The sequence below is a fragment of the Triturus cristatus genome, chromosome 11, assembly GCF_964204655.1.
Source record: "Triturus cristatus chromosome 11, aTriCri1.1, whole genome shotgun sequence".
NCBI lineage: Eukaryota > Metazoa > Chordata > Amphibia > Caudata > Salamandridae > Triturus > Triturus cristatus.
The window spans coordinates 475330007-475342629 of record NC_140594.1 but is presented as its reverse complement, the minus strand read 5'-3'; the positions used below and the strand labels follow the sequence as shown (position 1 = coordinate 475342629).

Genomic DNA, 12623 nt, shown 5'->3' with positions numbered 1-12623 from the left:
GCATTGGATACGGTTGAATGCATGTATGTAATGATACACGTGCTTGCGTTTACTATAAAAGCAATGAGTTCTTATTTTAAGATGATTCACATACACACATTTCTTTTTGTATGCACGTACTTTACAATTAATTGAAGATATGGATTTATTTTAGGATGTACTGAATGTGTGTTTCTTTTATCATGTAGTGATACATGAATTTATTATACGTTGTATTGCATGCCAGTATACATTTTAATATACATTAAATGCATTGCTTATTTTCATATACGTTTATTTTAGGATATATCTCATGGGTATGTGTGATTTAAGATAGAGTATATGTGGGTACTTATCTTACGATGCTTTGGGTAAATGCACTTACTTTAAGATGCGTTTCCTTCAATATGTATCCAATCTATGTCTTTATTTTCGGATGCGTTAAATGTATGATTTATTGTCTGCATGTATTCATTAAGATGTAATGGAAATATGTGTTCATTTTAAGATGAAATGTTTGCATTTGTGCATATATTAATATGTGTTCATTTTAATACAAAAGGGATTGAAATATCTATGTTAAGGCGTCTTACGTTAGAAAGTTGCATTAAACGGATATATTTTATTTAAATGGATTTAGGTATGCACGTACTTCTCTGTCTTTGATGATTGATTTTTAATATAAAATACATTTTATGTATTTAATTTAGGATCAGTTTTTACAAGCACTCACTTTAAAAGTGTTGAACGTGTAAAATTGTGTATATTTATTTTAAATTCACTTGCGATGTGCGGACTTATTTTAAGGCTGGAAGAGCTCACTGCAGGAGACTGAATGGGAGGAGGCCCAAGGCCAACATTAAGAATTATATTTGCACTGAAAATTGTAGCAAATGCGGAGAACAATCTACTGGCAGAAACAATAGAGACATAACATGCTTATTAATTCAGAAAGGTTTGGGATAGCTGCAGGTGACGAATACACTAAGTGGGGCTGATTACGATGCTGGACACACCCAAGTCCGTCTGGCATCATTCTGGAACTGGAACCGAACAACCTCCAGTTGTCAGTTCCAGCCCAGGAATTAGGATGCGACTGCAATCCTATACTTTGCTAAGAGAGCATGCATTCCTAATGGAATGCATGCTCTCATAGCAAAGAGCAGGGGTGCAGTTCATCCCTGCACCCCGTGACGGGCCCCTCAAGGTGCCTGCCACCGGGTGCAGGGATCAACGGGGGGCACCATAGGTGCCCCCTAGGCCGCATTCGGCGGCCTTGCACCCATGGAGGCCCTGCTGGGGGCCTCCAAAGCTGTCTCCAAATGCCTTTTTGAGCTGGAAAGGCCGGAACAAAAAGGCAGTGGAAAACCACTGTAATCCCTCGCCCAGAAAGAGCCAGCCGGGGGATTACTGCGGGCTTTCCGAATGGTGGGAGGGCTCTCCAAGCCCTTCATAAACCATTCAGAAGACTGATTCGGACTCCCTTCCAATGGAGCCCATGGAAAGGACTTGGTCAGAAGGGAATCTGAATCTGTGATTACGATGCGGGCAGGAGGGCTCCGACCAATGGTCAGAGTCCTTCCTGCCCGCATCGTAATCGGGCCCTGAAAATGCAAGGGTAAAGCTGGAGACCTCTTTAATTCTGTTTTAAGAGTACACAGATGCGAAAGTAGACTTAGCGTTCCTCAAAAGCCTCTTCTTCTGGCACAGACTGTATTCTTAAAACAAAATAGCAAATTGATCCCTGGAGGTCTGGGGCTAATACACAGGGTGCCAGTAAAAAGATTTTCAGTATTATCTCCCTGCACCTGCTCTAGCTGTAATATTAACTTGTACCTTACATAAAGGTTGGCTTTGTAACTCACAAGTTATTTCAAAATGTTTGCTGCAGTAAACTCTTATTATAAGTGACCCAAGATTGCAGCCGCTAAACTAAATCAAATTCAAAGCAAGCAAGAGTAAATGTTAACATAAGTTAATGGAGTAAAGAATTGCACATACTATAGCTAGATCCCAGAATACTTTATAGAATGAAAAATGTCAATCTCCTCAACTTGCATCCGTAGCCCCAAAAGAGAAAAACATTCTCCACCCACTAGCCCCCAAAATAAACCTAAAAACGCAGCAAGAAAAGAAAAGAAAAGAAATGTGCAGGTGCGTACCATACTCCAGACAAGGGTCCGTACCTTCAGACGGATCAAGTCGTCTCGCCCTCCGACCATGCTTGGAGTTGTTGTGGACGAACATGTTGTCGGACACGGCCAACACGTGGCCATCAACACTAACAGTTGTTGACAGTACCACCTGGAATAAGAAAGGCTTGCGTTAGAGACATCCTTCAAATGCCCAACCAGTCACCTTGCCTATGCAATCTCGTTCTTTATCGCCTACTAATGTGTGTGTGGAATGGCCCATTGAATTTGGGTAACATCGATGAGGAAGAGCCTCGTTTCAAATGGCTAACACAATAAAGGTCATGATTTATCAAAGAGTAGGGAGAGTCTTCACACTGTCAATGGAACTGATTCCAGTCTGTCAATGTTCCTGGAGAAACAGCACAAAGCATCTTCATCTCTTATGTACAAACCAACAAGGGTGGACCATGGTCTGTCTCTCTTATTTGCTTGCAATTAAGGCGCTAGCAGGAGTCTGGGTTTGTGAGGAGCTTCTAAACGCATGTTCTGCAAGAGCTCAACAGACAGTCAATCTTAATCTTTGAAAATTCAAAGCATTATTGTACATATGATTGCAGGATGTGTCGTACATATTTCAACAATTTGCAGGCCTATAAAAACTCAATACATTTGCAGTGCAATGCTTAATGCATCTCAGTACAAGACAGTAATTGCAACAACATAGTTACACCATCCATTCCTAGGCAAGAAGGTATGACATTCCCTGCTGGTCAGGAAACAATAAGAGAGTGCAATAACGGAAGTATAGGCTCATTAGGATGTTGAACGTCAGCAGGTGCCAGTGTGACTGACAGGCTGAGGGAAGTGGCTTAACAGGAACATCTAGGAAATGTTGATGTCTATAGTTTCCTTGTCTAACTGCATCTTCCGTGGGCATGTGAATATTTTTGGCAACAGATATGATAATAGCTTAAAGACACTCTGGTCGAAGAATTCCTCACCAACACTGATCATAAGTCAGTAAGACAAGAGCTTCCCGCATAGGAAGGTGAACTTGAAGACAACTTCGAGAAAGAAGGCTCTGCTAGAAGACATATAAGTCTGCCAACAAAATATCTAGCTCTGCAGAGATCCACCCCTTTATAACACATAATGGAGATGATAGGGAAGCTCAGAGAAAAGAACTCCATCTTTGAGAGTCCTCTTCATAAATTAAAAGGTTCTGGGGTGTTGGATAGTCACCATTCAAAAGTAACAGGCTAGCCTGTGATCTAAAGATGTACGCTTCATGGCATGAAGGGCTCGAAGGTGGGAAGCAGGCGTTTAAAATCCTACATTACATACTGGGTGGCACTTTCAGTGTGAAGGGTCTTTCCTATCCCGCTTCTGCTGTCTGTGTGCTTGGGTAAAAGAAAAAGGGCAACAGTGCTAAGAAAGGCATAAGAATTAGGTGACATGTAAGCTTTTTTCAGCCAATCAGTGTCTATTGCATTGTCATTGCAGTCTCGATGCTTCCTTCTTCATTGGCTAGATTCTTATGATGCAATAAATGCGCCTTTGATAAACTCGACCTAGAATCAGTGTACTCCACCTGAGGAATCACACCTTTCAACTTAGGCACATGATGGTATTAAAACAACACTGAATAAATTTGTGTCTTCTGCAAACACTTGCATTGTGCACGAAAATGAAAATCAGCATGGCTCGGCAGTTTTCTTCAACCGACGCTACACAAACCACTTTGTTTCTCTTCGTCAATGGCCAACTGGTGTAACTTCGATTTGGCAACGCACCCTTAGTAAGTCTTTCATTTGTAGCTCATCGTTTTAATACTTCTCATGGGTGTGGCTACATTTCCAGTCGGAACCTTTTTTCCCTGAAATCTGTACTCTCAGATTTAGCGCCCGTGTAACTTTTCAGGAGCCTTTGTTGAGAGAGAATCTCAGTTTATGAAGACGGGTTGGAGGATAAGTTGTGTTCCCTCCCAAGACTTGCGCCTCAGCTTAAAAGGTTATTGCGTGTCTCGCATTCCTGTGATCATTAAGTGCTCACTGCAGGTCGGGCGTATGTCGTCATTGCGTGCTTGGGTGTAGGTCTAAAGCAAACCATTCCAGCATGACATAGTCCTCGGATTCACATGGACTTCATTAGTTTCCATGAAACAATGAAAACACATGCTGTGCTGGCCCATGCAGCCCCTTCCACGCAAGCTAGAAATGCACCTGAGTTCTTCCAGCATCCGCAAGATTTATGACAAGATGTTACAGGAAATCCAAAGTGGAAATCTCAGCACATATTTCAAGGAGGCGCGGTACCGTGGCTGGATCAGGCAGCTGCATATCAGGACTCTTGTGTTTTCAAGATGGTGCTTCTGCACACGGCACGGATTTCCCACCCGGAGCTTGGCCCGAGCAAGTCTTCTTCTAAGCCTTCTGAGGCCCAAGCACTCTCCAGACTAAGTGCTCAGAAACTGAATACAGTCTCTGCACCTTGCATCCTGACCAGGTAAGGGTGAACAGTGAGGAGGGATTTCATTGTCGTGAGGACAGATCATGTGTAAACTGCATCAGGACAGAGCACTTTTGCACTGGTTCTAGGCATCGACTTCAATTCACCAAAATGCCAGCAGTAGCAGAAGTTACATCATGTGTCATTTTACCCCAGTGAGATCACAGGAAGTGATGCCAAATCACCTTTGACGTAGCTGTCTCTTTCTCATATGTTGGCATTTATTTTGTCTCTCCTGCTGTTACTTTCTCTCCCCTCCTGTCTCCTCCTTTATCTCAACTGTTTTCTCCTTGCTCTCCTTATATCTCAGGGCTTCCCTCTCTCACCTGACTTTCTCGCCTGTTTTGTCTATTTTTTCAGCTCGCTCTTTCGACTGTCTCCCACTCCTCTTCCTCACTGCCTGTCTCAATATCATCTCCATATCTCCCCGCATCTCGCTGTTTCTTTTCTAACCTCTCTGTCTTATCACCACTTTCTCTCTTTCTCTCTCTGTCTCTCTGCTTCCCTTTGCCGCTCAGTTGTCTATCACCGCCAGGATCTCTCTCGCTCTCTGTATTAGCAATCTTGATCTCATTGCTCTCATGCATTCATCCCCTCTCACGGGTCCTCTCCTTTCTCTGCCTCTTGGCTGTCTCTTTGTCACCTTTTAATGTGCCTATCGACTATATCTCTCACTTATCTCACTCTCTTTAATGCCTGTGTATATCTCCCATGACTGTCACCTCTCTCTGATGTCTCTTTAATCCCTCTCCCTCTCTTTCTCTCTCTCACACACACACCTTTGTCTTCCTGCTCCTCCTTTCATTATTTTCCCCTTCTAGTCTCCCCCCTCTCCTCTCTCTCATTATCTTGTATTTAGCGCTCACATGTTCAGGGTCTGCAGGAGACATCGAGATGCACAATGTGGCTGAGGGACACGAAAAGTCAACAGGGCTCATTACAGCCTTGTTTAACTTCTACTGCTGACACTGTCCTTTTCACCTCTGAGGCCAGGGTTTACAAAGAGAGTGCAGGAGACAAGCCGGGGGTCGCAGCTGCGACTCCTGACGACAACTACCTTGGTTCTAGGTAGTTTTGCACTGGTGCCGCCAGATTTGCAATGACAGTTTCACTAAAGACCAAAGCAAAACAATGACATTTGCCCTACCTGACCAGTCAAAAATTATACGTTTTTTCACTTGGCCAGCACAAACATCTGTTCAAAACTTGTGTAAAATTCTCCAGCACCAGTTCAAAACTACCTGTCACTAATGCAATTTACGTCAACTGACCTGTAAAGAGGGCTCATGTGAAACCAAGGTTATACTAAAATCTATTTATTGCCTTCTGTGCTGTGGGAGGCATGGTGCAAGGAATTTACGAAGCTCTTGCAAAATTATATTGTTTCTATATTGCCACTCCCTTTCTCATAGTAACAAGACATTTTTGGAATCCATTTGTTGTAATCTGGTTCCCGCTTATAGCCATTTGTGGTTGCATCACACAGCAGTTTCCTACAATGGTCTCAATATAGAACCAACTCTCTGGAGAATGACAGACTAACTAATCTGGCATCAGTTTCTGTGTATCTGGGCAATGTCACCAAGACTAAATCACATAATTAAAGAAGCCTGCTCCAGGCTTGTTCAGCATAAAAACCTCAGAAGCAACAGTTCTGTGTGTATTAACTATACTCCACACTCTAGTAAGTGGCCACATGTATTCTTTCTATAGCAGCATTGGGTTGGACGAGAGCAGTTCCAACAATTTGTTCAATCTATAGGTCATAATGGAATGGCTTGAGATTCTGACTCCCTGGACTCCCTATATCGGCCATCTGACCAGTTTCAGAAAATGCCTTCTGTTAGCTGGAGCCATCAGGTGCTGTGACTCAGCAATGGTGTCTGTGGCAATAACATTAATGTTGCTTCCTCAGTGTCCAACTTCGGCTGCACCAAACAACTGTCTGGTAAACACAGTTGATAGCGACTGATATCTGTTTGGGACCTTTTTTCATCTTCAAAAAGGGATTGATGCCAAAAGAAGATCCCTAGTAGAGGATTGTAACTGGCCATTCAGTACTTCAGCGGGGCCTACGGTCATATTAGATCATGGTGTGACTCACCACTGAAACATATGGGAACAAATTAGAGTTAGAATCCAACTCAACCGTGGAATGTTTTTAAACATGCCCCAACACTATGTTGAATGTGCATAACGTGGTTATTATCTTCTCATGATATGTAAACATCAATCCTGGTGGTAACATGCTTCTGTCTTTATTGTAACGGGCATGCAAAATCTCGGGTCAAGTTTGCGCTATAGAAAACTCTCAAAATAAATAAACATTATATTGAAATTAATTTGAGGCACCATCGGCCTGCTCTGAATCCCATTCAAATACAATGAAGTACATTAAGTCGTACTCCAACAGCTCCTCGTGATACATTCGCTATAATTTGGGGCAAGCTCGAGATAGTAGTTTAACCTCTTCTATGCCCATGACGAGATAGTCTCGTCATGGAGCGCGGTTGCGCTGTGCCCATGACGAGACTATCTCGTCATGGACCCCGCCCGCTAATGTAAAGCCCGGCACAGGAGGGGGAAAGGGCAGGGCACTGAAGGGGTTAATGTGGGACGACAATGAGGACTCGAGCATGACAATGAAATGCTTGGGAGGATCTTCTTCAAGACCTCGCTGGAGTGTTTTATGGGCAATGAGTGTTATTTCTAATTCATACTTAAATACAATGGGTGCAATTAAGGATGTGAACCAAATCCCTAGCCACCATCAAAGTGCTTCTATCCCTATTTAACAGAACCGGCTCAAGAAGGGCTCCGCTCTTCATTTCAGAGAATTGGTAAGAGTGGCGAGTCTGCCCCACCAAAGAATATTTATTGAGCACAAGACCTCCACCCCTAGTTTATATGCATAGGCCTTAACAAGAGTTCTGATCCCTATTAAACACAGGGGGCGCAGGGAAGGCCACACCCCTCAATTAAATGGCTTTGGCGCAATTATTTTTTAAAGAGGGAAAGAACTGAAAATAAACTGAAATTGGACATTTTCATTTCCAAAATGAGGTTCAATCTCGTTTAAGAGGGAAAGTTGGCCTGCACAATACTGGCTTTTTTTTCTCGCACTTTATGCTATTTCTATGATAGTCTTTCATGGGGTCGGGGAGGGGGGAAGGGATTGTGTTTTATTGCTGCAAGAGTTTATGTTGTGTAGGTAGAGAGCGCACTTTCTCTCGAAAAACTGTGCCAGCTATAAAAATAGTCCAGTAAGTAAGAGTTAAACAAATGTGTATTACAAGGGCAGGGGAAGTGGAATGCACATTCCTCCATGGTCTCCGGCTCCCAGGCCCTCCCCTTGGCACAAGCCAACTCCTTTCCCCAGTGAGCATTTCCTGGGTCAGGGAGGCTGACCCTCCTGCATCTGGAACCAATCCGTCAACTCCTGACAACTTCCTGAAACACCTCACTCCATTTCCTGCCCCTCGCTCCCTCTCTCTCGCTCTGCCCCCCTGGTTTGCTTCACTGTTCCAAGACTGCAGGCCCCAGCCCAAGAGTTAGGGGGTCAGACACAGTTAGGCTCCAAGAAACACTACACAGGTCGACCTCTGACCTTCGAAAATCTTTACATCTTAGCTAAACAAATCAAGGTCAACATTTCTCACCATTATCTTGTTAACTGTTTACATGCATTTGGCCAGCGTTCACATCAACACATCAATCAAAGCCCAACTTGCCTTATCAAGACTTAAAAATTGAGTTTTTCAGAAAAATGCAAGCTGGCTGGGGGAGTGTTTAGGCAGTTTGATGTGTGCATGTGAGTGTGTGTGTGTGTTTGTGAGTTGTATAGTATGTCATGGTATGATGTGTTATGTTACTTTATGTCAGTAGCTTGCAAAACGCGTAATGTGTCCTTGACCTTGGCGGTCTCAAAGGGACACAGCAAGGGTTTGAGGGATCTATTTAGAGGGAATTAAGGAGGAGACTTGTGGATTGAATGAGCTTCCCCAAAAATGCTCTAACCTCACTGACCGAAGAAGCGGTAATGTATGACAGGTAGACAACTTTAGGTGTGTGGGCTGCTGTACCGTAAGGTGAGAGCAAAAGAGCAAGATGGCGGAAAGTGCAGTGAAGGAGACAGCGAGATATGAAGATGGGAGACTGTAGCAGATAGTAATGAAAGGGCACTTCCAGTAAAAAGTTGGGGTAGCCCTAAGGTAAGAGAGTGAGACAAAGAATGAGAGGGAGAGAGAATACGGGAGAGTGAACGAGAGGGAGAGAACGTGTGCTGAGTTTGTGTGTGCATGTGTGTGTTTGTCTGTTTGCAACAGATTCAGAGCATGTTATGGAGATTCAAAATCAAGTAGGGGGTTGGGAGGATACCAGCCCCTTAGGAATCCCAGAGGAGCATGAGTCTTACACCTTCTTCTCCTCTGGGAGCTTCTACATTCAGACCTCAGCTAAATGCATCTCCATGACAGAGGCATTAACCTGTAGGGCTCACATGCTGAGGAGGAGCAAGGCAGGATGTTTCCCTAGGTGCAATAACTTCTTGGAGGACACAGGTTGAATGCTTCCAGGACAGGAGCTCCTGTTGTGCTAGAGACCAGGCACAGGCACTCGTATTGCCTACAGAGACTTGAACTAGGCTTCCAGAGTGTATTATCTCAACATATGTTGCCTGGTCTTACTCAATGGTTGCTCTAGACCCTTGGCTCAACATAGATACACCCATGGCACAGACCTGAAACCATCTCACGCCGAGATTCCAACAGATTCTACTAGGGGAATCTGTTGGAATCTTATGTGGATAAATATAAGAGTGCGGTCTGATTGTATGTGGGTTTTGTGGGTATTTGCACGTGTACAAGCACATGGAGTGTTTGGAACCCAAGTTCCAACCAGGGAGGTTTGGCCTCCCTGGTTGGAGCTTAGGTTCCAAACACCACCGGTCTCTTTCGACGGGCAGGAGTTCTTCACCTCCGACAGAGTCTCACTCTTGCCCCCCACATCCCATGGCTTTGAATGCGATGAATATTTTTACCAATGACTCTTCAAATCTCACAGGTGGGCTCTTAAGAGGGTCAGCAAGCAGCACACACAAGAGCAGCGTGGCACTAGCACCTCTGATGTTAACTACCTATATCTGCCTATGATGTTATCGGACCATGAAGAGTTCAATACTGGAACAGCTAGGCAGACTGATATAGACAGACAGACGGAGAGAAGACTAGGTGCAACCAGAGAGATATTGAAAGAGAATGTGTCACGTGACTAGTCATGCAAACAGAAGGACATACAGACAGAACAGATGTTTAATATATTTGTGGCTTTATTTTGCACCCACAATGCTTTACAATCACTTGAGATGACGCTATGTAGAGTAGAAACATGTTACATACATATGGCTGCTGGAGGAATGTAAAGCAGGCAGGACATGTACGCCGTTGCTAAGCAAGAGGAACAGATAAATAACAGCTCCAAGGGTCACATCACTCAGTATGTATTTACATGAACCCTGAAATTCCGAGCCCTACCTCCTCCCGGAGTGGGAGAGTTCCCTGTGTCCCCGCACATCTGTGAAGCCCATTACATTCTTGATGTCTTTACAGCCGTGAGATGGCTCCTTATGTCAACGCTCACAGTGCAGCCTGGTATGTGGGAGCTTTTTACTGCTCTCCATGATGTACACTCCGAAGGAGCTTTGTTTGCATGCTCACTTCTGGCCCTATATTGAGACTTTGGGGTCCCCGACTGCAATGAGTTCAGCTTCTACCCCCCTCTGTCCCTACCTTGAGGCCCGTGTGAGTCGGGCTGCAGCACTCACACTGCACTAGACTCGAAGAATGTCTGCATTTGCTGCAGAACGTGCTCATGGCTCACTTGAAAGATACTAGTGTTGTAGTAAAATGGTGGAGCTGATGGAGTCCACCACAGAATTTCAAGTTAGTCTGATTTCTGACTGTTGTTGTGAAGTGTTGTGTTATTTTGTAAAGGTTGTGAAGGTGGTAATTTGCTTTCTTTCTTAATATTTTGAAGAAAAAGTAGATTAAGTATTAGGAGACAGCCTTCTTGTGATTTATTTTGTGTCTGCATTAGCTATTTTCCATAGCCGGTTCCTGCGAAAGGGGTAGAAACTCAACTCTTATGTAATCAACTCAAAGTTATCCACCAATCACAGCCCTGGATCATTAACCCAAGAGCATTACTTGACAAGAGTCAACCCCAGATTGGATAGTGCATTAACCTGCTGTATCCCTACCTTCCTAGACATTTTAATCCAACAAACCAATGGCTTTACTAACCATTTGGCAAGCAGAAGAGAAGGGCGGGATCAGAAGGCCTAAAGCAGCAAAGCCAGCCACACACCAGCTCAGTAGCATCCATCTCAGTAGACTGACAGTCATTCTGAGCCCTTCATAGTACCCAGCAGTCGAATGTAAGTCTTCTGAATTCGACGTGGATGTATTCATCTACTGAAAAGTAGTTGAATGTCGCCAGTGAAATAGTCTACTTACTCCTATGCTGATGACCTTGTTGTTTGCAGTGCGTGAACAAACATTTTGATGTCATCAGGCTGTGACAACAGATTTGGCCATCTGAGATGCTAATTAGAAAGTGACCATGGGTGTGCGATCTTCACCAGACACTTCTCTATTCCTCTGCTTGCTGTATAGAAACTATGGTGATCTGGTGCTTTGGTCAGTCAGTTACGCACTGCAATTTCCAAAGTCCATAGGCTTGCAAGAGTAAAGGCAAGGGCTGTAGAATTGGTGACCACTGACATGGAGTCTTTCCTGGGGCTACCAACTGGCTTCATCTTACAGCACACTTTTTTTACAGAACCGGTGTTCCCATTCACAAATCACTGTTTTCATGTATGTTTAATCAACTGGTTCCACTGAACTGAAACAATACTACAACTCCCAGAATGCATTAATTTATTCGATTAAAATCAGGACAGGACACCCAGCAGGCAACCCTAGTCATACGAGCAGCCAACATTGTGCCAGATGCCCTTTCTTATTGTTCCCTTATTGAAGGCAGTACGCGAAAAATGTAGCACCTCAAAAATAAACCTAGTTAGTCTCCTGTTCCCATAAGCACACAATGAAAGCAAGATAGTGGCAGGCCTTCCTTACAGGAGAGACTTCCAAATGCACACCTCACACTTTGGCATGTGATGTGTTTTTTTTCCTCTTTATTTATGGCCCCAGTATTGGCCATACATCAGCGCGTTGAAACCAGAGGCCGCTTTAACTGCCAAGCAGCTGGGCCACCGTCCCAGGAGCCTGGCTGCAGTGCAGGGAGCGCCGCGCGCCTGCCTTATTTATTTCATTTTATTTAAAGGGTCCCTGAGCACTTTCGAATGAGGTTTTCATTTGCTTTTTATTCCTTTGGCTAACAGAGCACGGAAGCAGGGTTAAGGGTGTCAGCGCTGACACCTGCTGCCTCCAGAGGCAGACGCACCCGTAGGAAAGCGGAGAAATGGCAAGTGTCTGGTGCATCTAGGACGAGCAGCGGGCTGGGGCAGAGTCAGCCACATGTCATCCTTAGTCCCTGCCACACTGCTCTCCGTACAACGCCCTGTTATCAAATCTCAAGGTTTAGACAGGGATTATGGGTTATCCTGCCCTGCCTGCTCTTAGCACCTCGAGGGACTAAAGGGATTCTTTGAAAACTATGCCTCAACCTGAGAAAGTTGTAACAAAAAACTAAAAATTGAAAGTCCTAAGAGTTTCACTAATCTTAAAAAGCAGAACTAGGAAAATAATTTTTTGTCACACAGAATCTAATTAGTTACAAATGTACAATTTTGAATAAAAAGGTGAGCAAATGATTGCGTGTGTCCACCATCACTGCTCTGTGATCTCAAGCAGGTCTTAGTCTTCTGCAATGCTGCCCCTTTCTTCAGTCGGCCGACGGTGTTTCAAGCACCCTTTTCTGGCAAACACAGCACAGCATCCTCAAAATGATGTTTGAATGTGCAGTCAAACTTCGGAAGTG

At 44.1% G+C, this 12623-nt stretch overlaps 1 protein-coding gene across 4 annotated transcripts in view; it reads right to left on the bottom strand.

The window, feature by feature from the left end:
• EBF2 (EBF transcription factor 2) overlaps positions 1–12623 on the bottom strand; it is a 191344-nt gene that overhangs the window by 25036 nt on the left and 153685 nt on the right. For 2 of the 4 annotated variants that reach the window (XM_085632771.1, XM_085632772.1), the window contains exon 8: positions 2166–2283. In XM_085632771.1, the coding sequence (XP_085488897.1) occupies positions 2166–2283 (118 nt within the window). Of the gene's footprint in view, positions 1–2141; positions 2284–12623 lie in introns of all 4 variants that reach the window. The other 2 variants (XM_085632769.1, XM_085632770.1) reach the window with 1 other exon arrangement.